Raw genomic sequence first — 27,901 nt, 5'->3', positions numbered from 1 at the left:
GACCACAACATTAAGTGAAATAAAGGAGATACAAGCTTAAATATCACATGGTTTCTCTCATGTGAAAAACCCAAATTGAAAATAAAGACCAAAGTAGAGGACACATAAGAGAAGCAGGTGAGCAGATCTTTCTCAAACAAGAACAGGATGAAGAGATGAAGAGGGAGTGGGGAGGAGAGGAGACAGAAGAGTTGAAACAAGAATTAAGACGAATTTTCTCCACGTAGCAGCTCCACAAAGAAATGTAAACATTTTGTGCTGAACACGTGTGCTTACAAAAAATAAAAATGAAAATCTATTCACACACACACACACACACACACACACACACACACACACTCACTGTAATAACAGCCAGGGAAGATGGATGGAAGCCAGACCTCTGGGGCACTATATCTGTGCTGTTAAAGACGGGCTGCCCTGGGCTGGGGATTTGGCTCAGTGGTTCCGCTTCCTGCCTTGCAAGCACAAGGTCCCCAGCACCAAAACAAACAAACAAACAAACAAAAAACTGGACTTCCCAGCTCAGCCTCCGCAGTGTCAGCAAGGTCTCTCTCCGGGTATGGGCAGCGGTGGGGGGTACCATGCCTGCTCCACGCTGTAGCGCCAGATCTGTGTAGCAGAGGCTTTCAGACTGTGCTCTGAGCTCTTGTTACTTTACAACACTGTTTACGAAACTTTGTGAAATATCTCGTAAAGTGTGCATGTTTAAAGTTAGCACTAACATACATTTTTACTGCTGGTGCAAGCCCGTTGAATCTGCCTGCTGATAAGGACGCTATAAACCTGTTAAGAAAAGCTGAGAAGAACAAAGACTGATGGTACAGGATAGAAATGTTGAAACTCTAAATCAGTATTTCCAACATTCTGGTCTCAGGCTTTGAAATATTCATGGAATAACTGGATGGGAATCTGGACCAGGAAAAATCACCACCAGATGAGGAGCAGCCACCAGGACACGGCCACCACGACCGGTTTCTCTGCCAGGACACAGCGGGAGAGGAAGCCCTGGGGAACCAGTGGAGCCCGTGGGAGGACTCGCAGTGCCCGGAGAATGGGAGGAATCAGAAGAAGAGTATCTCACATTCTCTGCTAACAGCCTAGCGGAGGAGATCTATCACTTTTGGCTGTGGACTAGAAAAACCTCTGGCTGCCAAGGACCAGGCCTGGAAAAACTTCTGATGTCGGGTTGCTGGGAGAGTGTGAGCAGCTCTGGGGTTGTTTAACCCCAGAAAAGTCAAGAGGAGTCGCAGGAGGTGGGACAGACAGAAGAGCGGCGCACAGTAGAAGCTAAGCGCTGAAAGGAAACAAAGACAAGGGCTGTGTTTATTGTGCCGCTTTCCGGTGCTGAGGTTGTTCAAACACTCGTGTACTGAAAGACATTAAGATGCAGAGAAGCCCTAAAGCACAAAACAGTCACTGGCAGAGCCAGGGTGCCTGGGAGCTGAGCCCTTTCCACCACCTCAAGCTGCATCCGTCTCTAGCTGCACGTGTTTTGGCACTATTTGTTCATTGGACTTGCTGTGTTAGTAAGGATATCTGTTTTTAACATTCATGAAAATTTAACAGAAAAGATTACTGCTTTCTCACTGACAACATGAGGCCACATGAGCTCAGTGTTCATAGCCACAGGGCCTTTCCACAGCACCCTTCAACAGCAGGCTCACTCCTGCGCAGGGAGGGAAAGCCACGGAGCCCTGGGCTTTTAAACACAGAGAGATGAAGTTCGCACAGCTAGAGCTGCACAGCAGAAGAATTTCGCCTCTCTCTGTCAGCTGCAGTCAGTCACCTCATTTCTCTTATCTGCCCTGCCATGGAGGAGAAAGCATTTTCCCCACTCTCTTCTCAGAAAATTCCACCTCCCACGTCTCTCCAGTTGGCCGTTCCTACCGGTTCTTCCCTGACATATATTTGTTGGGTGTATTTTTCCATTGATTCTTTGGTCCTACGAGGCATGATCAAAATATACAGTGAATGTTTAGATTAAAAAATGATCACGCTAATTAACATTAAATGTCATTAACCCATCACCCTCCCCCACTTTGAACACACTCATACCCCTGCTCTTGCTACTCTCTGAAGCAGTTCTGGAGTCCTCTTTCATGTCTGTTACAAGGTGTAATAAAAAATCTATCTATCTACCTATCTGTCATCTGTCTATATACTGTATGCTGCTGCCCAGTGCCACCCAGTGGAAAAGCAGGCTCACGAAAGCATCATGGCGTCTCCTCATCCAGATCGGGCACTGTGCAACTTCTGGCTCCTCTCCGAAGTCAAAGTGCGCACGAAAGAACTCCCAGGACTGCTTCGGGAAGGGCTGGGCACAGCAGGATGAGTGTGTCTGAAGTAAGGGAAGGCTTTTGAGAGTGATTAATGGGGTTAAGTCCTCCTGTAATTTTTAATTGAATCATTTCTAATACTTTTCAATCATGCCTTATATTTAGAGCTCTCCTCTCTCCTCAAGCACTGGTCGATTCCCTTTAAAGATCCCTTGCTTCAAATTGCTTTTGTCGCTGTCAACATCTTTCAGTGCTGACAACACGTATTTCTAAGTGCACTGCTTTTATATGGCTTCCATTGGCTAAGCGATCACAGTCACAATCCTGGGAGTGGCACACAAGGTCCTCTTCCCTGAGCTCCACGTGAAATTCTGAGCTCGCCTCCCACTGGATTTCCCCCGTGCCTTTTGTCACTTAGATTCACATTTGCCCACCTGAGCTAGCTTATTTTTCACTTAAATACATTCTGTGCTTCCTCACTGAGCTCCCTGAGTCAGGATTCACTGTTCTTGGATTTCCAGTTCTGGGATGTTGTGTATTGATGACATTTGCTAACTTGCACGCCACTGAACAGTAATGTGTAGTTGGCTTCCAGTTTCCGAACAGCCTTTGCCTCTCCGTGGCTGTCCCCATATCCCGTCCGGCTCTAGCACTTGCTGACCGTGACTATGAGCAAACTACTCAGAATCTCTGCCTCAAGGCCCCATTTATAAAGTGATGACATGGAGATGTTACACTGACCAACTACAGAACCAACGCAAAGGGACCCCAGCAAAGTGTCATTGTTAACTCATGTCTACCTGTTTCTCATTAAAACATCCTTGTGTCCTCCATCAGAAATAATTTGTGGAGAGTATCATTGAAGTAACAAACACAAGCATTCTGCTGAAAACAGAAGTACAAGGCTGAGGTAAGATGCAAAAGTAAACCAAGGGCACCATTTTTCATTTCAGAGGTCTGTAACCGAAAAGGCTTTCAAAGAGAATCAGCAACCAGAAAGAGCAGCTGTTGCTTAATTCTCTGTGCTGACTTAGGTAAAGATGCATGGATTAAAGAAATGAAAAGAAGATTTAATTTATGCCAGGGCTTGAATAACTATGCCAAGTAAAACTAGGTGTGTTTGTGGTGTTTCTTTGTATTCTCTTTATAGCAAATTATATAAGTACATTCATCAATCATTATTCTAATCCTCTTCATTGTTTTTAGTTACATTAAATATAAAATTATGTGGGTGAGTATATCCATTAGAATTATTTGGTGTTAAATGAAATAGCAAAAATGATGGAAAATAAAATACTAATTCAAAACTATATCACACATTGTTAGAATTATTGCCTCTTCTCCTTTTCTACCAAATTTTTTGGGTTACTTTAGTTCTACCACACAGTTCCCAGGCCCCTCCCTGAGGCTGAGCAGGTGATTTGACTGTGACCAGGACCATGTGCTATTACACATTTTGTGGCTGGAAGGCAGCCCTACTGCTTCTACTCTAACCTGCACTTCCGGTAACTCAAATTTCTTAGTAGTTATTTTGGCCAATTAACATTTTACCAATCTTCAAGTTTAATATCTATCTTGCTCTTCAAGATCTTGTCCTTAGACTTCTAAGTATGATCTTTGCATTTTCCTGATTTGTAAATGGTTTGTGATTGTTTCTTTCTCACCGCTCCTACCCTACATCTGTTCTCTCACAGTAGCACCGGGTGACTTCACCAGCCATCACAGTTCTGATGCTGACCCAGTGTTCAGTGTCTTCCTCATGCAGCTCTTCATTTAACAACCTACCTGTGTGGTGCATAATCATGTTCACGACCAAGTTGCACGTTTGGACTTAGGATCTGCCTCTTGGACTTATGACATCTCTTTCCCCCCCATTTTTGTAACGTTCTGTACACCTTGTTCATAGAGCCTCAAAGTCTTTTTTTTTATAGTGCACAAAAATACAGTGCTGATTGTATAGTACTGTAGTTTTATGTTCTCTCGCGCATTACAGTACTGCACATGAGAGTTATACAAATAAAAGCAAAGTCACCAAGCTGGAGTTGCCTTTGACCACTTCTTTGTTCTGAATCCTATAATATACATCCTATATACGATTCCTCATTTACTGACCAGTCCATCCCAATTGCAGGACCAGAGATGGGTCCATTAGTGAGCAATGTCTGTACATCTTTGGTGGCAATCTTTACCACCTCACAGTTTTTGTAAAATCAAGCATATACCTGTGCTGTGATCCCACCACTTCATCCCTAGCTATTTAATCAACAGCAATGAAAGCCCTGTGGAGAATATTTATAGCAACCTCATCATGCTCAAATGACCATTAGTAGAAGAACAACTAGCTGGGCGTGGTGGTGCACTCCTGTAATCCCAGCACTTGGGAGGCTGAGGCAGGAGGATCTCTGTGAGTTCGAGACCAGCCTGGGCTACATAGTGAGTTCCAGGTCAATCTCAACTACATAGTGAGACCCTGTCTCAAAAAACCAACCAACCAACCAAACAAACAAAACAAATAGAAGAACAGCTAACACAAGGGGTTACACCTGTATAATTAAATACTGCTCATCAGTAAAAAGGACATGCACATAAGCATCATATGAATTTCAAAAGCATTGTAAAAAGGAGTACAGATCGCATAGTCCCATTGTCCTGGGTCACTGGAAGAAACCAGGGTCCACTATGAGAATGAGAACTCTGGGTCACTTGGAGGCTGGGGTCGGGCCCACCGAGGGAGAAACAGTGATCCTCCCGAGGCCTCCTTGGCTACAGAAGTCCTTGTCATGCTCACTGTGTTACTCTCGGGCGGCTACTGTATGTACATTTTATCTCAGAAAAACACATACGAACAAGGGAGATGTGCCATTGTTAGGAGGAGGAGGTTCTGATGCCTCAAACGACTTCAAGCTCATAGAAAATGGCTGGCAAATGAAGAGAGGACTGGATGGGCAGATGCATGACCCAATACAATAACTTCCCAATCGACAGCACTGCAGCTATAAATATCAACCTCCTTTTATTTCAATTTTTTCCATATTAAAATACAAAAATGGGACACATTTGCATCTTAGCTTTTAGCCAAGGAGAACTTAAGTATATATATAGATTAAAATGAGATGTGTAACTATAATTGTTATTTTGGGTTGTAAATTACATAATCCATTTCTTCTACAAATACCTATCTTTATATTCAGTCTTCAACTGAAGGAAAGCAGACAAATTCAAACAATATCACTGAGGCTGAGCTGCAGGTACCTCCAGAGCTGCTCAGAGCAGCACACCAGCTACAGTGAAAATCTGCACGTACAGTCAGCCAGCCGTCAATGTCTGGAGAGAGAATATGTGCTTTTCCGATTAAATGTTAGGAATTTATTTTTCAAAGCTGGAGCTCAGACCTGGGGCCTGGTGCACACACAGCACGTGCTTTTTCTTTTGAGGGTGCACTTTACCCACAGCCCTCACGCAGGCATATTTTTTATAGGGGCTGTAACTGCCTACAGGTGGGAGAATTTCTACAGGAAAATAAATGAAAGACACATAAAGTTCGAGGTTTTTAAACTTTTTAATCAAGCCTTTTGTGTTGGGTTTTATCTTTCTGTCCTGTTGATTGACTAGTTCCCATTGTATTATCTTAAAATCATTTTTCTGTCACAGCAAACAACTCAAAGTGCAGACCGAGTGCTGAGTCCTAAATAGGTTTTGGGGAACATCAAACCATTTTAATTTAGAGTACATGGAAGTATCAAGAATTCACATGACTTCCTTTTTATTACTACTTATAATGTGACGATTACTAGTAATTATTGTCTACTCATTTGTGGCCCATGCTTCCAGCCCTTTTCCCTGCAAGCCCTTCATGCTTTCTGTGGGTTGGCTATAAAACAGGTAACTTCAATATTTCCTCAGAGCAATGTGATGACGGAGCACCCATTTGCACTGCAGAGGGACTGCTTCCACTGCAGATAACTGCAGGAATACAGGCCGGCTCGCCACCACAGTTCAGGAACTTGCATATAAAGATTTAGGGATCTCATTGCAGTGCTAAATACGGATTGGAGACATGCTTTTGTTTTTTTTATTTGATCAAGTTGCAATCAGATTTCTATGATTCTAGGTTATTCATTCTCGCTCGAATTTAGGAAGCTGCCATATTGATATATGCTTGCTTGGATTAGATCTTCAGTAAGTGAATTCATACAGTGGACATACTCGTCCCTCATCATCGAGTAGCCCTTCCCATTTACACCACTGTGCTCTTGAGTTATGTAGGTGAGAAGCAGTGCATGATGGGAAGGGACGGCGGGGCCATTTGAGAACATCAGACAGAATTTCATGTGGCGAATTATCTCCAGGAAGAAAGTTTAAAAAACTCTCTCATGACAGCCTCTTTCCCCCACCCTCTCTTTGGATATTGAGTTTGATTTCATTTAAAGACATCAAATACTTAACACAGATTTTTTTTCTACGAAGAAGTTCTGTAAAACTAAAGAGGTTTGGAGGAAAATTTGATCATATTTTGTATGTTCTGCCAACACAGGTGCTGCAAACTTGAAGGGAAACTAAATGGTAGATGAATAAAATAATCTCTACTCTCTAAAAACAAAATCATGGAGACCCCATTCAAGTATTTGAAATATTTTTCATACAATTAAAAATAATTTTTGAACTTGGATGAAGAAAACCACGCCAGCTAGCCTTGCTTTCCTACATCCAAAGAAAACAGAACTCGTTATTTAGAAAAGCCATTGCTCCATGATAACAAGTAATTTATATGATCCTGCTTAATCAATGACTTCACACTAGCACTTGCTCTTGAGGAGAGAATTGGGTGAGGTCCAAGAAACACGTCATTCCCAACCCACCTCATTCTAAAGGCAAGCATGCTGTCCGTGCCTTTGCTAGAAAGTTCAAAACATTTTTACACAGTGTGCTTACTCTGCTCTATTAAATGACTTGAAACAAGCGCATTTAGGTCTGTGTGTGATGTACTTTTTAAATTTCAGTACTTAATCACGGAATTAAAAAACCCCACCATACCAAAGACATATAGTACAGGCACGGTTTAAAGCTCTCTGAGAAGGAAGACAAATATACCACCCCTCCTCACAGCTCCTCCTCCAGTTACAGCCACATCTCATCAATTGGCAACATTCAGGGTAAAGAGAAGGCGATCAGACTAGGAGCATCTCCTGTAAACAGGTCACTACAGTGTATGCTGCTTGAACTGATGATGCCCTTTTATGCAATTAAGAATCTTATTGGGATCAATTATTTCTTTTTTATCACACTGAGAACATGTTCTTCTCCTTCTAGATAATGGTTTAAAATCAAACAGAAAAAGCCATTCAAATTTATCTTATTTTCAACATTGAACAAGGAGAGGCATATATCTTATTTTTAGCAGAAAATTAGCTACAATTTTTAAATTACAGAATTACCTGTGAATTATAAAATTAATTTCATAACTATTGTATTTTAAAAATATTATAAATAATTTCATATCTAGTTTTACTTTGTCTAATATCAGTGGTATTATAATCAGTAATAATTATAATTATAATATTGTTATCAGTGTTATTACCTTGAATGATTTGAAAATCTTTTCTATTTTTATTTGTGCTCTGAAACATTTCTGCACCCTTTCTAGTTTTCTCGTCCATCTACTAGACTCAAATATTGATAGAGTAAAATTGTGGTCTAAAACAAACAAATCCAATAAGGAACACAAAAACAAAAGCAAATATATAATGCCAACTTAGTATTTTTCTATTAAAATCTCTTTGAACATGAGGGCATATTCAATTCCTTCTTATATTTTTCTTTTCCTGAAAAGTAAGACAGAATCCACAGATGGCAAAACTGGTATTTGTGAATTTCAATAATAGTTTTCCTCAGAAAATGTAACTTTTATATATCACCAAACTCAATTTTCAAAACTTTGAGTACACAATCACAAAACATTTCTACCCTGTGACCACAGCACATCCCTTCCATGGGGAGTGGAGAGTTTGCCTGAGATGCCCACCCACCTCCCAGGGGTTTCTGATGGTTCCATGCTCCCGCCTGACCCGGGGCAGCCCTCTGAGCCACCTTCACCTGCAGCTGTTCCAGTAAATGGGAGCCAACTGGGAGAGTGTGGCCTGGTTCCTAAAATAAAGTAACGACACGAGGACCAGGAAAGATTTAGGTCAACCTTCCTTTGACACATACTTCGGCAACTTTTTAATAGAATGAGTGTTATTATATCTAAGAACTTAATTATCCTGATTGCAGTAACCAAGGGATTCAGCCCTTTTATCATTTTTTGCTCAGATAGAAAATGTCCTCAACGACATCAGAAATTCAAGACCTCTTCAAAGTCGAAAAACAAGAGTGACTGTGATATAATAAGCAATTTCTCTAGCTTTCATTTAAAAGGACAATAATGGTTTTGATTCTTGAAAAATGTCTAATTATACAGGGAAGAGAATTTAAGGTGGATTTGTAGACAATTTACAGCACAATTTCCAACAGAATTTGATTTTGTGGAAAACAATTCTTATCACATGTCCTGTTTTATCAGAATGATCTTTTTAGCCCTTCAGAAAAAGAATTTGAATTTCATATTAGGTGCTTATCTTTGTGCTTTCCTAATTGCAAAGTAGAAAATAAATAAATTATTTATTTATTTTGTCTATCTTTTAGGAACCTATCTATGTAAACAGTAATAAAGTTGCTCATTATACTTAAAAATTTGGAAAAGTTTTATGCTTTATAAAATGGTCATACTTTATATATACATATAAACAATTATACTACATACATATAATTTAAAATTTAAGGTTGCAACATAATATTTAAAGTTGTCATGTGAAGTGATAGTTTGTGGCATTATATTTGAGCTTTATTCATTTTTACATTAAAATTTTAGTTTTTCAAAAAGAAAAATTTTTTTTTAATTGAGAACTTTGGGCATAAACAGACTTTAAGGGCTATGGATGAAGCTAATAGCAGAGTGCTTCTCTACCATGTGGGAGGGCCTAGGTTAGATGCCAGCACCAAAAAAATGAGATTTCAAAAAAGCGGTACAATAACAGTTACTATCTATTTTAACAGCCGGTCACTGTTTGATTCATCATCAAGTTTGTTATTTGAAATAAATCATGACCCCTAGTCGGATTCCAGTGGAAGATAGTTAATTCATATTCATGTTTTTTGAGAACATTTTTTGACTTACTTGAAACTTGAAATGTTTTTTACTTTACTAGAATCACTGGACCTCTAGTACATTTTAGAAAATGATCACTAACATTTAATGTGAGATGTGGTCGGGGGAGAACTTGTAGTGTGTCATAAAGGCGCCTGCCTACTTTTATAGGATGCTCTGTTGGTGGGATCATTGCTCAGTAAAAAGTGGGTCTTTTTTGTTTTGTTTTTTGTTTTTGGTACTGGGGATTGAACTCAGATCCTTGCACTTGCAAGGCAGGCCACTGAACCACTGAGCTAAATCCCCGGCCCAAAAGTGGGTCTTTAAAGTCAACCTCCTCGTTCAAATACACACTCAGCCTATGTTTACATCTCCCAGTTTAAGTGCGCGGCAGTTATCGATTTAAGAAGACTGATCTTAAAAATGCAGTAATTCAATTAGATCACACAAGCAAAATGAATCTAAATCATGACCTTCACACACACACACACACACGCACACATGCACACGCACACACACATGCATGCATGCACACTCCTGGGTGCTAAAACCCCAGATAGAAGACAGTCTGCTTAACTAAAATAGAACAAAAGCATTGAACATCTATATCTTTTCTTTAATAATAAAAATGTACATTAGTAGCTCTCAAATTTTAATGTAGCATCTTAATATGGAACAGATTCTGTTCAATAGGTCTAGGGAATCTCTAAAATTCTACATTTTGAACAAATTCTCAAGCGAAGGCAGATTGCCAATTAGCTTGGGTGCACACATTTAGCAGCAATGGCTTATATAGAAGCTAAGTTTTCTGTGATTTAAGCTACACATATATAAAATAATTCGTTTTTTGAACAATCAAATCTTTTAACTTTGGCAAATATTTGCATCTTAAAAAATGCACTCCTTTACCTTGTCTTCCAATTATCGATATAAAACTCAATGCATGTCTCCTACATGTGTATTTGCGAATAGCAGAAATGTGTAGATTTGTAAAATGCTGACCACTGAAAAGAATGCACTAAAAAGAGAACAAAGCTAGAGTTCAGTAGACCTGGGTTCTGTCTCCACCAAGGCAGATGACTACTAACATTTTTAAAGGTCCGCTTATGGCATTACCGGCGGCTTCGTAGTTCACAGGGTGGACGAGGGTGGAGAGGTCTTGTAGGAAGCATTCTGAAGCAGATAGCATACTGTGCTCCAAACACAGGTTCATTTGCTTCATCAGTATTTCAATCATTTCTTTGTGTAAGGAAGCCAGATTTTCAGATCATTGCTCTTAATTATTAAGCATTTCAAATATGCAGCATGGCAACCCTAACTCTTAACAGCACCCGTGCTTCAGTGGTGTAATTTAAACTTGCTGCCTGCAATCAGTTTGACCTTTGCTAGCACAAGCATTCCATTAATTAAGCCTAGATCCTTTCTTAAAACTTTTCTTTTTTGAATTCTCATATAGAATCACTTCTAGGGATGCCTCATCTTGTATAATAAATGTTTCCTAAACCAGTTTGATACTTTGTTTTGAGTCAATAAAGGGCTTCTCTCACTTGATTTTATAGCACTAAAAATTAGTTTCTCATACCTCCAATCTAGACAATATAAAAGTTCAGTTTAATTTATGTGTATTCTCTACGTTTGTATTCTTCCATAAAATAAATATAAAAATATCTAAAATTATTCTTTCTGAAGAATACTGTTTTATGTGATACATATTAGTGAGACTAAATTTCTTAGTCTGCATGACAAATAATGCAATATATCCATCACAACACTAAAGAAAAGTAAGATTTCCTAACTTTTAAAATTTCTAATAATCAATATGTTATTAAGATCAAGAAGCTAAGAAATTATATGTAAATTGAAAGGCAGTTAAAAATATAACAACAGATAAATTTATAGATTTATAAACCAAAGTCCCAAGAAATCAGAAAATGACTATACTCTTTCCTTTAATGACACAGAAAAGGAAAGTAATATTGTCATATAAGAACTCCATAGAAAATAATTGTGTTTCATTTGCTAAGGTGGTATTAATTTATGAAAAGTATTTGCATATGTTTTTTCAGTTTGATTCAGCTATTGCTTTAATCAAATAAAAATCAAAATCTTACAAGAAAAATAAAATGGATAGCTGGACTTGCCTTCCTTTATGTGTTAAATAATGGTCTTGAGATATAATGGCACCTTGGAAATGTACCCATATATGCTCGTGGCTGTGCTAAGGTGTCTAGGCTGTCTGCTTGATAAAAAACTAAGCATTACACTGGAGAGCTTGGATGTTTCTTATTAAAATCTGTTTCTTGTAGCAGTATTAGTGCCTGTAGTAGTATTAGTGCCTAGTGCATATCGAGCACATGAAGAAAATAAAAGTTGAGCAGAGAAAAGTGTTGGACTGGCAACTTGAGTTCATTCACTGAGCTGCCGTCAGTGATTCTGGGGCTTAGAAAAGCGCAATACAGGAAAGAAAGGAGAAACACAGTCTGTGTAGTAATTGGAGTCATTGATAAAGCTAAATCATGTCCAGATAAATAGAAACCATTTGATCAGATGAGAATAGCCTTGGGAAAATGGAAAATACTCATTAAGACAAAATAAATAGATTCATAACTAATAACTGAGATGGATAGTGGAGTCCCTGCTCCGACACACCTAGCTCTAACTTTTCATTAATAAATGACCGGTTTTCTCTATGCTGTCATATTGAATCACATTTTGCTGACAGCCATGTGGTCAGATACACAGCCACAGAGTGGTCTCGGGGATACTGTACGGTGTAATGACATTTTGAAGTTCTCTAAAATTATTACAATGCTTAAACTTGTGTCCAACCCAACACATTACAGACCACATTACAAACTTCCACGGGAGGGTTTGCGGTGGGCCTGTGAAGGCTTGCATTTCCATTTTGTGATGTTTTAAATTTTCTTAGGGCGACACCTTCATTGTTATTCATTACAGTTGAGTGAGAAAGCTGTCGTTACCCACCAGGAAGTTGCTCCTTTCCTTGGACCTTCTCTTCCTCTCTCCCTTTCATCTTTCTTTGCAGATTCCTTGCAAGGAGCTGGGTAATTAGCTCTTTCCTCTTTAGGATTCCTCATTCCTTTTCATCCTAGAGAGCATTCAGTAGTTCCAAAGAAGCCATTAGACCAGCAGGGATTTCCTGTTTATTTATTTAAGTGGAAAGTGTCGTACTTACTAGAACAAAAGTAAAAACTAAGTTTGACCTTTATTATTGTTCATTATATTGTTTCATCAGTTGATTGCTAAATACAAAATATGTTACCTATTAACTTAAATTACAAGTAAATATTTTGTATCTTCCTAAAGTACTAAGTGCCTCATATGAAGACAGTAGTTGCTAATTAAATAAAACCAAAGCTTGAGAGCAGGTTAACAAAAGCAAGACTAACCAGAGACCAGCTTGTCAGCAATATGAATTCTCCAAGTGCATGAAGTATTCACAGACGTGTTCCGGAGTGTCAGACCCTGTTCTCTCTGCCCTACACAGACATCCTGAGTGTCTTCAGGAGAGCTGAAGGGATAGCAGTGTAAACCACTCCAATACTTTAAGTAAATTATTCCTGAAGTCAGAGGAGGAATCTGTGGGGAGGTGGGATACACAGAGACAGCTCCGGGGAGCCGCTCCCCTGAAGTGGTTCTTACATCACAGCTGGCAGAGGAGGAAGCAGTGTGAGACACAAACAGCACCTGTGCGCTGGGGAGTCAACGCTGGCCATGCCCCAAAGCCACTGGGGAAGGGCAGGTTACACACCAAAGAGGGCCAAGCTGAGGACCAGTGAGCCCATCTGGACTGACTACGCTCCAGTTTAATTTTGCGGAGGTCACTGAGGGGCAAAGGACAGTGGACTTGGCAAGAGGATAAAACCTGGATTCAATTTGCTTTTAAGTAGAGAGACATAAACGGTTTTGAATAAGAAAGTACTATGGAGCCATCTGCCACTACTGTCCATAAAGGGAAATTATATCTGCTTTAACTTGTTAGGTAATCTTATAAGATTACACATAATAAGTAGTTTTTTTATTAAAACAACATTTAATAATCAAACATTGCATCTAGAATTCTTTGTCTTAAGCTCAAAAACGTTATTTTAGGCGTAATAGTTCATATTGAAATCTGTAAATATAAACATCAGAATATATATTTCCATGAGTGAAGATCTCTCTTTGACTCAAGATTATACCTTATGTATGTAATAAAGGGGTAAATATACAAAGATAGGTAGGGGAAAACAGTAGTTTATCATTTTTTTCATTTAGATCTTATCTCCTGCGAACAGACTGAAACAAGCATCTTCCACTCTGAAAAAGTAAAAGCATCTGTAGGGTCCCGCACTAAGGTGTGTGTGTAACCTTGTAGCCGTTCCTTGCCCTCGGTGAATACAACATAACAAGTGGCTCTCCAATCCTGCAGTCCAAGCTATTGAGATTCAATGGATAGCTTCCTTCAGTCATTCAGCTTTATCTGGCTAAAACCCTTTAATTCCCTGCTGCTGGGGATCTGCTGGCTCATCCTACTTAACCTCTGCCTTGGCTTTCAGAGTAGGATTTGTCTCCATCCATTCACAGCCTCAATGGCCAAGCAAGCCACACGCAAGTGTGCATTGCTCCGTCACCCTGAGCACACTAATCTGATTGTTTTCCACTTTATACCCTCCAGGTCAACAATCAAGCTGCCACCAGAAACTAATTAATTTGCAAACAGGCTTCTGTTTTCACAGAGGGAGAGCCTTTGAGAGCCGTCACACCATGGTTACAGGCATTGTTGTGGCATCCAGCTCTCAGCTAAAGCTCTTGTTGGTTGTCACTGCCCACAGAACCCCAGATTACCGGGTCAGTCAATCGCTCCTGAGGCCCAGCCCAGTGCAGTGATGGTGGAGGAGGAAATTGGGAGAGACAGGCTCTGTATTCATTAGAGTGATGCCGGAGATGAGAGAGGGGGGGAAACATTAAAAACAAGAGGAACTAGGGAGCTGGCTTCAATTTAAAGAATTCCCAAGCTATCCTCTTATGTTTGTAAGTTTTCACCAATTTTAATTTGAAAAGTGAGACTACCTTGAGTAAACATAGTGATACTCATGTTATTTTCTATGCCCACTCTTCAACTAAATCTCAAAGAAGTGATTCAGAATTTGTGACTAATGTGCCACATTTGATAATTGTACATCATTTCCATCATGCAAAGATGTTAAAATAACATATGCTATTTTGTTCAGGTACAATTTTGTAGAGGATTAAAACAAAAAGATCCATTTTCAAGCTCATGCCACTGTAACTTAAGGTTTACTCCAAAGCTTTATTCACGTTTCCTCATTTGTGCAGTGCAATTTCAAGCAAAGCTGGTTAAACATAAGGTTTCCTAGTCAAAAAGTGACGCAGGAAGGAAAGTTGTTGAAAGGGATGTCAAGTGAAGTTATATTCTAGTAACAACTCTTTAAGAAAAGAGGCACATTTAATAGTTTTGCTAAACTTATCATCATTTAGAGAACAGAAGAGTTTCATGATTTTCATATTTTATTTCTTATTTATTTATAATGTCAATGGACTATGTGTTTTTATTAGGGTGAATATTTTTCTGGGCAGTAAACACATAAAAACTCAAGAGATGAGTATCAGCTTGTATTTAAATAGAGATGTGAATGCTTATACTACTGTATGTTCAGGGTTTAGCATAAGTTTAGGAAAAATAACCAAAAACATTGTCATTTTTATCTGAGTTTCTATGCACTGGTTCTCCAGAATTGCTGGCTGATGAGCACAGAGGACTCAACAAAGGCAGAACTGAGGGTTCAGAGCTCCCACATCCTTTGGCCTCCTTCGAGGGCAGTGGCACACAGGCCACCGCCGTCCTGCTGTCCTAACCCAGGGATGGCTCAGGCTCCTAGCACTCCCCTGTCACCTAACCACGAGAGGCTTCGCAGGGCCGCTCCCTCACAGGTCAGTGAAATACGCCCATGAAACCCCCAGCAGGCACCACTGGAGTCTGACAGAAGGCAAGGCGAGTGGGTTCCTTTGACTGACAAGTGTGGCCGGAGAGCCCGCATGTCTGTACTTCCAAACAGGGCAGCACTGAGGAGCTGTGCAAGCGATTTGAGAATAGCTCTCGGTGCCATGGAAGGGAGTGTGTGCCCTGGTCGTTTCTCTGCGGTCACGTTTCTTGTTCCATTTCTCTAAAGCTGCCTCTGGTGGGGAAATCTGAGGCCTAGGAGCACAGGCAGTATCCTGCTGCATGACCACAGAGGAAGCTGCGCTGTGTCCAGCGAGGGCCCCGGGGGTGTGTGCAGGGACGGGAAGTGAGACGATGACTCGCATAGCAGTGCAATTACAGAGAGCACACGCGGGCCGTGCTCACAGCCGCGGCCTTTTTAGGAAATTCCACCGGAGGAAAGCAGGGCTTCCTGCGCTGAAGGAGCAGGGCACACACTCCTCGTAGTAACTAGGTCTGCTCGCGCTCTCCAGGACTCTGGAGGTCTCGAATGTTCAGCCCTGACTCCTGCCGACGTTTCACCCTGGCTGCACCGTAACCGCTCACAGAATGAGCCCCAAAGGCTTCCCGAGCCCTCTCCGCCAATGAAGTGGGGCAGAGGACGCAGAGATGGGTCACATCTGTTGGGTGCTCACTAAGGCCAAGCGAGTCCCAGAGCACTCCGTACGGCGTGGCGCGGCCCCTTCCTGCTGTAAGCACAGGAGGTAGGGAGGTTTCCTTCCCTGACGGGAAACAGCAAAACTCCATCTCATCTCAAAACCCATTGTCTTTTCTGTGAAGCGCGCTGCATCCTGACATAAGCGATATCACAATGCAATCGCCATCAATAGAAGATTCCGTGGGGCAGGCCACGCCCCTGCCCCGGGGGCGGCTGACGTTCAGGGTCCAGGGCACTGTCCTTTCCCAGACCAACTGCCAACGAGCACCCCAGCAACAGCGGCAGCAAAGTATTTGCTTCCTAAGTACGAATTTACACACAAAGTAATTTCCAGACTGTCACAAAGCTGAAATTGGGATGGAAGTGTAGAACTATATCACCTTGGGAGAATTTATGTTGCACAAGAAAAAAAAAAAAAAAAGATCTAGTATTTTTGGCCATGCTAAACTCATATAAGCATATTTTCTGAAATCAATTTTTTTTCCGACTTTGAATTATGGTTGAGTATAAATTAGATTTTTTTTTCTTTTATGAGAAACCCATATAAATAAAGAACAAAATAACAGATAGATATTTGGAAATAGGGAGACAGATCTTTTGCAAGAGGGAGGGGGACTAAAAGGTGGAGGGAGGAAAAGAGGACACCGGGGAAGGGATGACAACATAGTTAAGATGGTGTTCTGTCCATGTATGAGCTCGCCGCAATGATGGACTCATTATGTACTGTAAACGAGGAGCTAAGAGAAATTAGAAATTAGAAAAAATTAAAAAGCTATAAAAAAGTACACCCTATTCTTTTAAGTTTCCTTATCTAAAAGCATTATTCTTTCCCATTCTTTCCTATTAAAGATAATCTTATAACTGTACAAAGTATTATATCTATGTCAAAGTATAGAAATTATGAAGTGGTGAAATACCACTATTTTATCAAAATGAAAATCATATCACCATGTAACTCTAAATAAATATTGCTTTGCATTTCCTCAATGGAAAGAAAAACCAAAACAGTCTAAAGTAGATGAACTGATCCTTCTGAAAGCACTGATTTGAGAAAATTAAAGCAAGGTGTTCATCAAAATTAACTGAAGTGCTCCCAAGACTCCAGGAAAAGTGCCTCAGAAGACAGTGCACCCCTTGTGGCACCAGGGATGATGGTATCCACACCGATGCTTCGGAACCGGGTCCCTCACGCATGTGTTTGTAAACATGATGTTTCCCGTTTTGCTCTGCCCTGGTGTTTAATTCCTGGAGCCCTGATTCCCAGCCCCTCGGTTTTATCTCTGACATGTCTGCAGCCTCATCTGGTTTCTGCAGCCTGTCAGATGGAAGCTTCGTGCTAATTTGGAAAAATCAGTTCTCACATCCAGCGCTAAGAGGCTGATAACTGAATTCTCAAATGAGTCACACTTTTGTGGAGATGAGGCACAGAGCCAGCCGTGGACAACGACTGTGCTTTCCCACAGTGCAGATGCTTCAGACTCAGCTGTTAACACAGAACTGAGCGACATAACAGCGGCTTTAACTTGAAGAGCTTTTGCTCTGAAGCCATGAAAATAAAATGGACACTGTACTTTCCTTTAAGTTATTCCATCTCCTAATGACATTTGTTTCTGGTGGACAGTGAAAGCTCGTGTGCCCCTTGGAGTTCTTTATAAATCAAAGTCACCTCCTTGCTGAATAAAAAACAAACATTTTTTCTCCCACACAAACGTTTCTGCTCCAGAACAGAACAGCTATAATGTTAAAAAAGAAAGAAGACTTTTCTCACTATTTACCCTACACATAGCTGAGGTTTAATAACTGACAGTGGGTTCTCTACAACGGTCCTCTGGGCTTTGGAAGTGGACACATAGCCTTTTTTCCACCCAGCATCCTTTGCGTTCATGGACGGGGCTCCCATTTCTCAGAGGGTCCCCAGGACCTCCACCTCCTCTACCCTATGGGTGGGTGTGACCAGATGTCAGCACCCTTTGCTCACCACAGCCATGAAGAATTGCAGGCACAGCCCACATTTAAAGCAGCTATGTGAAACAAAAGCCAAATTAGGATGATCCTGTGAGAGTGAGGAATAAGGAAAGCTAAGCTAAGCAATTATTCTTAGAGTGGGCCAGTTCGCCAAGGCAAATACATCAGGAGTTGATGGAAACAGCTGCAGAAAGTCACTGTGATCTTGAGCAGTCGAGGGACCGTCCACCAGAGGAAAGGTTAAGTAGGAAGTGGCCAAGGCAGGAAAGCACTGAGGAGTGAAGTCCTAGCCAGGCTCTGAACCTAAATGTGTAGGGACACCATGGCCCACCACCATTAGGAGGAAACCCTGGCTTTCACTGGGTGGGCAGCAGGAGTGAAGGGCAGGGAAAACTAGTGGCAGAAAAGAGAAAAGGCCAGCACATGAAAAGTAAATAGGATAACTCGTGGAAGATTATCAGTGCAATTAAGAACAAAGGCAGAAAGGTCAGATGAGTACAGTAAGAGCTGTCTTTGTCCCTAACACAGCATAAATAATAGGACGGTCAGGAGCTGTTAGAAGAGGGAGGAGAGGGCTGGGGATGTAGCTCAGTGGTTCTGCCACCTGCCTCACAAGTTCTAAGTCCTGACTTCATTCCCTGGAACCAAAAACAAAATTGACAAATAAATAAACGAAAGAGGGAGGCGACCCTGGTTGAAGGGCAGAGTTGTCTCTCGGAACACACACAGAGCTCCTGCTTCTGGAGTTTCCCTGAGGCCTTGAGAATTTTTTTTGGTGGGGGTACCGGGGATTGAACTTGGGTCCTTGCACTTGCAAGCAGGCCACCGAACAGCTGAGCTAAATCCCCGGCCCACTGTGATATTTTTCTCCAGTCGACCTTTGAAAGACGGAAGCAGTTTTGGGTTCCCAGAAGCAAGGGCACGAAAGATACAGGTAGCAGAACTCCAAGGCAAGATGGGCATGCGCCTTTCAGAGACCACGGGGAACTGTAAACCACAGCTTCCTGCTCACCAATGAAGCAGTGAGCGACCAAAGAAAAGGCCAAAATTAGGGCCTGGGGATTGGGTGGCTTTATCTCATGAGACTACTGGCAGATTTAAATACCGATGATTAAGTAATAATAAAAACCACGATAGCATCACAGACAGCACTATAATAATCACCGATGTATGTACACATGAACAATCAAAAATCAAACCAACCTGTAGACAGAGTGCATTAGGATCTCTGAGTTAAAAATTAGAATGAAACTGTTATTTTTTAGCACACACAGTTTGCATGTTTTCTGCTATGCTAAATCCCTATATACCATAAAAAGTGAGAAAGGGATTTACAAATATCAGTTACTTCTCAGTGTAGTTAAGCCAGTGCTTTGGAAGTTCAGGAGACTGGGTTCTTATTAGAAATCTTCTATCAAAGGGACAGAAAATGTATCGTCCTCAGTTCTCTCACCTAGAAGTGGACGGGTGGTTTTGAAAGATTCAGGATGAACCCAGTGAAGTCTGGATTGAGTCCCTCAGTGTGGTGGGAACCGCAGCACTGTTGCTGGCCCTGCGTCTGCCCCACGCCTGCCCTTCCTGGCCTGTGCTGTCCACGCCCAGCAGGAGCTGGGAGCCCTGCCCTCAGGGTTCCCTGCGCCCATCAGGCCAACTGGCCACGGCCATGGCCTTATCTTTTTCCATTGCTTCCCTTCTGTAGCTCAGCCAGGCCCTCCTTCCCACACCAAGGACTGAGAACCACCGTATTTGGCACAAGACAGGTACTCCCTGAGCTTCTAATCTCTCCTGCCCCGTTTTCTCACACCCTGCTTGGGAAGGAGCGCCCAGCTCCCCGGCCCGGCCACCAGCCTACCATTGAGCCACCTGGAGTCGTGCTGCTCCGTCCTGATGGGGTGGTGGTGCCCGAGGGTACGGAAGATGGCGAAGTCTCTGCCCATGAAGTCAGCGGCCGTGCCGGAGTACAGCTCTCCATCTGGGGAAGACAGAAGCCCACAGTGCGGCGCTGAGCTCAGCGAGGCAGCGACAACACCAAGGCCACACAAGCTCCTGGTCAGGAAGGCCGGGCGCTCTCTGCTCTGCTACAGGGAGCCCCGTGCACTCCGCCCCACTCCTTCCTAAGGAGATGCTTTCACCACGATGCCGAATGCATCATTCATGACCAGTCAGGTCTGTCACAGATAAGTGCCTAAGTCCTCATTTAAACTTAGAGAACCTTGGCAAATATCACTCTGTGAACATTGCCAAAATACGACATTTTAATCTTTTCCACTACGACCAATGAGAAACTTACAAAACTTTCAAAATGCAAGTATAAACTGTATCCCATCATTTCCTGTTATATTTGTAAACTATTATGGTTCCAATAACCTTATTTAGATGGGTTGAGTATCATAGTAAAATCTTGCTCATAGCTTATTTTAATGACAATGAAATCTTTTATATATTTTAATCTAATGGGATCTGAATTAATGAGATTTTCCTATTATTTAGAAAGAACCAATGTTCTCCTTGCCATTTTTTTTTTCGTGGCTTCTCGTTTTAATGTGTCCACTGAGAGAAGTGCCATAACTTGGCACAGGCTGTTATACAGCCCCCAAAGCCCACTGCAGCCTTCAGTACAACAGAAATGCTTTTGAAGAGGAAGAAAGTTTGGCAAATCAAGATCATAATTACCGCAGTTCAAACATCCCCTGCTTTTTGCCCTGTTGGTACTAAAATTGAATTAACTCAGGCCAACTTTAATGATGGGGGAGTCACAACCAGAAATAAAGAGCAGAAAGGAGAACACAGGAGGCAGGAGGAGGAGCACTTATGTCCCGAGCAACGCCCTGTGTGGCGAGGCCGTCAGGCCCGGGGTGACGTCACAACATCCCCCAGTTGTCAGCAGACCTTCGATGAACAGCGGTATTCCCGGTGCACAGGCCAAGAGCTCCACAGCTCAGCTGAGGCCCTGGCTGGCCAAGGTGAAAGGCCATGCCTGGCCCATTTGACTGAGCGCGGCTGCACTTCAGTTGGGTTAGGGCTATAAAAGTCCTGTTCTCTGCTCTTGAAACAGAAAGTGCCTGCCTACCTACAGTGAGTTATTGTATTTGCAAAGCAAAACAACAGAAACATAAACAGCTCTTCATGTAATCCACAATTCTTACAGAAAAACTGAATATTGATCTGTTGATATTTGGGTGGCTGAATGTTTTATATGCTTTGATTTGGAAAACATTCAGAAAGCAAAGGGTGCACGAATTAGTGATAACTCCAACATTTGTGGAGCACCATCCTGATGTGTCCCAGCATCTTCCTATCTGACAAATGGGAGAATTTTCTGTGAGCCTTCAAGTAAAAATGCCGCTTGGAAGATTTTAGCAATGTAATTCCTCCTATAATATTCTCAGTTTTCCCTCACAGGTAAAATCTTGGCAACATGAAGTAGATTTTGTCAGTGGTCCAACCTGCGCCTGCCCTGTGGTAGAGACTTGGGTCTATGCTGAGTTTGTGCAGACTTTACAGTGGAGGATCCTAACACAGCTACATCCATCAGCTTAGCGCAGGGCCCTGCTGGGCAGATACCTTTATCTTGGGAGGTGAGGGAGAAAGATGCCCTCATTTGGAATTGTGACTCAAGACATGATGGCTCAGTTAGACAACATGCTGAGTACTAGCTACTGGGTAAGTGGCAAGTGAAGACATTTCACTCTTGATCCTCACACTGGGATGTCTTTGGAATTCAGAAGCAAGCTGTTTTTTCTCCACTTAGGTGTCCAATGTGAATCTGACTTGTTCTCATTAAAATGTGATGTAATAATAATTTACTTGACCCAAAGTTAAGAAATAACCTTTTTGAAATACATAAAATGCTGTGAATAAGCTACCTATTAATTTCAAATGCTCTGAGATTGTTAAATATCTATTGGCTCTTTGTTTTAACCCATCTTTAATCTTCACAACATTTTTATTAATGTTCATGGTTTATATTTTTACAGAGTTGATGCATAGATGTGATACATTTTTAAACATCAAGTGATGATTTTTCTTCATCTGCAAATAAGATGTTAATTTAAAATATATTGTGGACACTGCCTAAAATGATCATGCTAATTTTAAATATTCTCCTGTTGGAACACCTTGGCGGTGGGTGCCTTGTGTCCTTCCTACCTTGACAAATTAAAAGTTTAAGATTATTAGTTGAACTGCATTGCCTACTAAATATGTGAAGTGATCAAAATCAAAAGTCAAAATAGAACAATGAAAAGGTGAAGATTGAGCAGTTTTATATTAAAGTATCACTTTATATCAGTTAGCCATGCCCAAATGGAGAATTAATCAGAAATGGTAATGAGTACAATTGATTAATCATTCTGTTTGTCATTTATCTTCACTAAATACATAAAATCAATTATAATAGTTCTCATTTCATATAACCTATTCAGGAGGGAGTTGGAATAACAATAATAACAGCAAAACTCTTATTTGGGTATAGAAATGTGCTTGCTTCCCTTATCCATTTGTTTGGCCTTATTATAGCTTTCTGTTTCATTCACTTTCAGACAAAGATAGCAGAAACCAATGTAAACAAAAAGACCGGCAGAGAGACAGATTTTTTCTTTGTAACAGATAGGAAGGTCATTCCGATGAAGTAGGAGACCTCTTCAGAAGGAGAGACACTGACTCAACTTAGTACCGGAAAGAGGATCCAGTGTAAAAATGGACTCATAAGCCCACCACAGTTCCCACTGTAGGCTGTGGCCTCCTCCAGCCAAAGGAAATCACCTCCCACCTCATATTATTTCTGGCAAGTCAGGGGCTTGTCCTGACCTGGAGAGCCAGAGCGCCGGGGCTCTCTGGGGCACCTTCTTCTGTCCATGTTCAGTGTCAGTCACTGTTTCTCTACCCCGGACCTGGGATCAGGTTTCCTGCTGAGATTTCTACAGGGAATCTTATCAAGCATGACTGCCTCAGATAAGGCATGACGCCTTTATTGTTTTAGTCCAAAAACATAGATTGTAAAATATCTACTGTGTATTTCATGTTACACAGCAACACAGTATTAGCCCAGAGTGTGTATCAGCTCACATACTGGAGCATTTCCACAATGTCTAAGGATATATTCTGTAGCTATCTGAAATGACTTAATGATATCTGATTATAAAAAATGTATCATCCCCCAATTGCTTTATTATATTTGGAGAACAGATATGCTTAACAAAAGCCTACTGCCCAACTTCTTTTGTAGTTTCCAGGACATTCATATAGTTATCAAATTATATTTTGATTTTTTAGTGTAGTGTCAATTTGATGATTTTTGAATCCCAAATATAAATGTTAAAAATACAAAGTAGTACATTGAGGTAAAAGTTTTTCTGCAGTGACTCAAATGGCATTCTGATTGTGATACACGCCTTTGAGCTTTCAAATACTCTAAGATGCTAGTGAGAGAAAGCATGACATTTTCCCAACTTTATCCAATTGGCCGTGGTGTTCTGTATTCATGACATTGTTATATACATCAGAAGTGGTTGTTGACCTGTCCAATCTGATCTGTAAGACAACAAAATCACATTGCAGCTTGATATCTTAAAAATAATACATTGCACTAAAAGAGATTAGTACTGACAGATCTAACTGACCATCTAGAAACTGTCAGTAATGAAAATGGCTACTCCAGTCCATCTCTGTTCTCTCCTAACTGTGGGTCTTTAAACTGTCCTTGGGCACAGCATCCTCCACTGAGAGTCCTGTGAACTCTTTTTCCAACAAGGCTGAGTTTCCCGAGAAGCTTGTGTTCAGAACCAAAGTTCATATGTACTCTGGGCTTTCTGCTGGAAGCTCAAAATCAAATAAAACTATGGCTTGTGTCAGGTTACAATTCCTGGGGAGGGTGTACCAAAGGTGGTTAGAAAACATCTTCTGGTGAAATCGCTGCACTGCTGTACAGGTGAAAGGCGGGCACGGCTGTGAGCAAAACCAAACAAACCTAATGACCGGGCCATTATGCTGTTAACACCTTGAGCAAGTGCCTGTCGCAGAGCAGCACAGTAATTAGAAACAGGAGGAAAGGGGAAATTTATGTCTCTCTCTTGCTCTCCCTCTCAGACTATGAGTGTGGAAATAATTTTCCATTTTTATATTTACGGAGCACTGTCTCTGTACTTGAGATGCGCAGGCTTTGTGACTCACGTTGTTATTTTATAAACAGCTTTTTTTCTTGAGCAGTAAAATGTGTACAAGGGTACAAACTTAAAAATGTAAAGCATATAAGGCATCAGATCTGCTTCTTGGCCTCCCCACAGGCAACCACTGCTACTGGTTTGTTGTTGTCGTGGATTTGTTCCTACTGCAGATGTATTCCAGAGATGTCCACGCACTCAAAGCAGCAGTTGCGTTATTGCACTGTCTCACCGAACTCTCCAGTGAGCTCGTGGAATTAGCGTGGCTCATCATTGCATATATGGGAATCGAGGGTTCGGAGAAGTTCAGATAATTTTCTCAGCCTATTTAATTAATTTAGGGAGTATCTCGCTTGCTCTAACACTCCACAACCTCCTAAGGTCAAATTATGCTCCTGCCAGAGTCAAGGCAAAAATAGAAACCTTAGCAGAGAATCCTGGACCTTTGAAGTAGTTCTCATTGCCTTTTGGTGATGGAATAGTTCTCAGTTATTAGTGCTGCATTGCCTGGAAAAGGTTTCAATAAGGAAATAAAATTGCTCTCAAGGTGACTATTTCTTTCACATCACGAACATGCGAGCTCGTACTTAATTAGCGTAGAGCACACCAGGTTTTATTCTTGTGTTCACACCTGGCATGCATTCTGAGTTGGGGAGCAACTGTTATCTTTAATAAAGATAAAGTCATAAAAATATCTGCAGGTGGAAGAAATCAGAAATATTTGAAATATAAATTCTGGGGCTGTTTCTTACTGACAAAATGAATATTATTAAAGGAGATGAATGGTGAAACTAACTTTACTGAGGTGATTTGAGATGCCAAGGGCAGGTAACAGAGTGGCCATGCGTCAGTCAGGGGAGAAACCACATTTCCTACGGTTACCATTTTTAAAGTCCACAGTATTTTGGGAAGAAGTTGTCCTAAACCTTGACAGTTTCAAAAATTGAATGTTTTAGCTGTCTTCTGGTTTTAAAGTTTACTAGTGGCTGAAACCACTGTGTGTTGAGATTGGAATTATAAAACATATCTGTTGTCAAGATCCACCTGTCCAAGTAACAGATGGTTTGAGCCTACACTGCAATTTTATTTTCCAGCTTGGAACCACGTTAGAATTTCTATGTTATGTGCTGAAATGAGGGGGATGTATGTAAGTTGCACAGGAGGACTGGCTTTCCTAATGGTTCATCTTTAGATATACAGAGAACAACCTGAGTATTTCAGAGACAGCTCTCTCAAATCTCTGTGCATAAAAGAGTCTCAGAAGTGCCGAGGACAATATCTTTACTAAAAGCTCCATTAAATTGGTGAGCATTCTCTTTAAAGCAGTGTATGAAAATGCCAAGAGAAACTCAGTGCAGAGTCTTAAATGTGCTGTGAGAAGAATAATTTATAACCTGGTTATGAAAGAAACAGCCTCAGTTTAAGGAGCTACTGCTCTTCAATTAAAATGGTTGTGCAGGCATTTTGAGCACTATTATGGGACCTACTGTGGTTTATTCCCAGTTCAGTATCTCCTCATTCAGGTGTTCAAAAATTAAATTACTCAGCCTTGTCAATAAGCACTGTATATCTCCACCAATTACTAAATTATCTTGCTGGGCTGTTATGTTAGGTCTGCAATTCCATATTAAGGTTGTTTTTACTCAGATGTGCATTGTTCTTTCTCAGCCACTCGACTCAGTGAATTCCCTCATTGTCTTTTCCTTTTCCTAAACCTATACATCTTTTAAAAGAAATTATAGTATAGAACCAAACCTACAGGGTTTCATATCCTTTGTGGCCTTTGTGTAGCTGCATACCATGGGGCATATGTAATTCCCTCCTGTCATCATCCTTTCTCAGTGGAATATGAAAATAAATAATCAAGCAAATCCCACCACAAGCTAAAGCCGCTTTGGACACACTTGTACATGCTGCATTTTGAGGGAAATCCAGCATTTTTTCCGTGTGTAATTTAAATAAATATAGGTTGCAAGTTAGGACAAAGCACGACTCCTCCTCTTTGTTTAAGGCAAATTTCAAATTTAAGACAAATGTGAGCCAGGGGAAGGAATCCACAGTAATCACTCAGATCCCAAGGGTGGGGAACTCGAAGTGTGCTAAGTGGGTCGTTTTCTTTCACTCTTACACTTCTGTTAAGATGCTATCACAATGGGCCAAGTGCAATGCAATTGTCTAAATGTGAAAAGCAGTAGAAGAGGCAACACGCTGCATCGTTGTATTCTCCCTGAAACTGGGATTAGTAATAAAGCGAACTCTAGACTAGACAATGTAACTAGTGTTTGCTTTTCTTGAATAGAAGCAAATCTTATTTGTAAAATAATGAAAACCTCATGTATTTATAACATGTCAGATAATAACTAAATTTACTTGTTACAAACCTAGATCTATTGCTCAAAAACTCCACTAGCAATTTTATATTTGATGATTTTCACTATTGTTTTTATTGTATTATCAAATACTTACTGATTCTATTTTAATGAAAAGTGGGAAAAGGACATCATTCCCACATGATTATGTAGAAGTAATACTCAGGAGCAAAATCATTAACCTGCATTTTTACATGTGTTAGGAAGCTCAAAACTACAAGGGGGGATAAATTTAAAGAAGGGAAAAGAGAAAAGGAAGGAAGAAAAGAAGGAAGAAATAGGGGGAGGGCGAAACTACTTCAGATGTGGTCATTTTCTGTTTGTTTATTTAACTACAGTTTGGAGCTGGTTAAAAGGACATGCAAATAAAACTGTTTGCTTTCAATACAGACTGAAAATTCCTCCCACAAACATCTTCCTACTTCTAAGCATTCCCTTCCCATCTGCAATGCTGAAGGGCAACAGGAAAAACAGCAAGAGGAACGGGTAGGGAAGAGTGACATAAAATCCCAGGTTATATTTAATTAACTGCAAAAAGAGAGCGACCTGCGCTGCTAAACGCGAACGCAGTTTCCCCCGGCCTGGCTCTTCTGGAGGAGGGCAAAGGGAGGGGCTCACTCACACATGGTGCTCCCGCGGGGCCCCAGCGTGGACCCAGGCGAAGCAAGGGCTGTGCTTAGCAGCACAGATAGAATGGCATTCTTCGTGCTGCTTTTCCAAATTCTCTAAACTCCTTTTTCATGAAATCAGTCCATTTTTTTATAGAATCACATTCGAATGCGGATGTATAAAGACTGAGCAGGTTCCATTAATGACACCATTAAAGCATCGTGATGAAAAAGAACCAGATTAAATTTTCAGAACTAAGACAGTATTCAGTGTTGTTCATCGTTTTCAAAACCTTAGAGCCCACCACGGGTGCTCTTCCCCCAGAATTAACTGTGACTAATGATGTGAAATCTCGCAGACCCAAACGAGAGTGTGCAAGCTGGCAGTCACGTGCAGGGACTCGCGCGGGGTCGATGGAGAGCAACGTACCTACAAGCAGAGACGCCGTCAGCAGTTTGGGGTCGTACGGGCTCTTTCCGCGGCCGTTTTCAAAATGCGAGTCTTCCAATTTAAAAACGTTGTCCTGTAAGTTAAGCAAAAGAGGAATTTCACACATTCACAGAAGGAAAGGGGTTTCGACCTGTTAGTTAACCAGAGAGAGGTTGAATGGGCCTGCACTGCAAGGGGTCTAAACTCCGGAGAGGACAAAACGAGTTCAGTGCATCACAACAGC

General features: G+C 41.1%; 1 protein-coding gene across 1 annotated transcript in view; it reads right to left on the bottom strand.

The window, feature by feature from the left end:
* The window catches only part of Sema3a (semaphorin 3A), a 396,022-nt gene that overhangs the window by 54,549 nt on the left and 313,572 nt on the right, over positions 1 to 27,901 (bottom strand). The window contains 2 exon segments of the mRNA XM_019209424.2: positions 19,942 to 20,061; positions 27,658 to 27,751. Of these exon segments, the coding sequence (XP_019064969.1) occupies positions 19,942 to 20,061; positions 27,658 to 27,751 (214 nt within the window).

The sequence above is a fragment of the Fukomys damarensis genome, unplaced genomic scaffold, assembly GCF_012274545.1.
Source record: "Fukomys damarensis isolate Sample0158 unplaced genomic scaffold, DMR_v1.0_HiC HiC_scaffold_4, whole genome shotgun sequence".
Lineage (NCBI taxonomy): Eukaryota > Metazoa > Chordata > Mammalia > Rodentia > Bathyergidae > Fukomys > Fukomys damarensis.
Note: the sequence above shows the minus strand (reverse complement) of the source record. Positions and strands in the feature narration are given on the sequence as shown.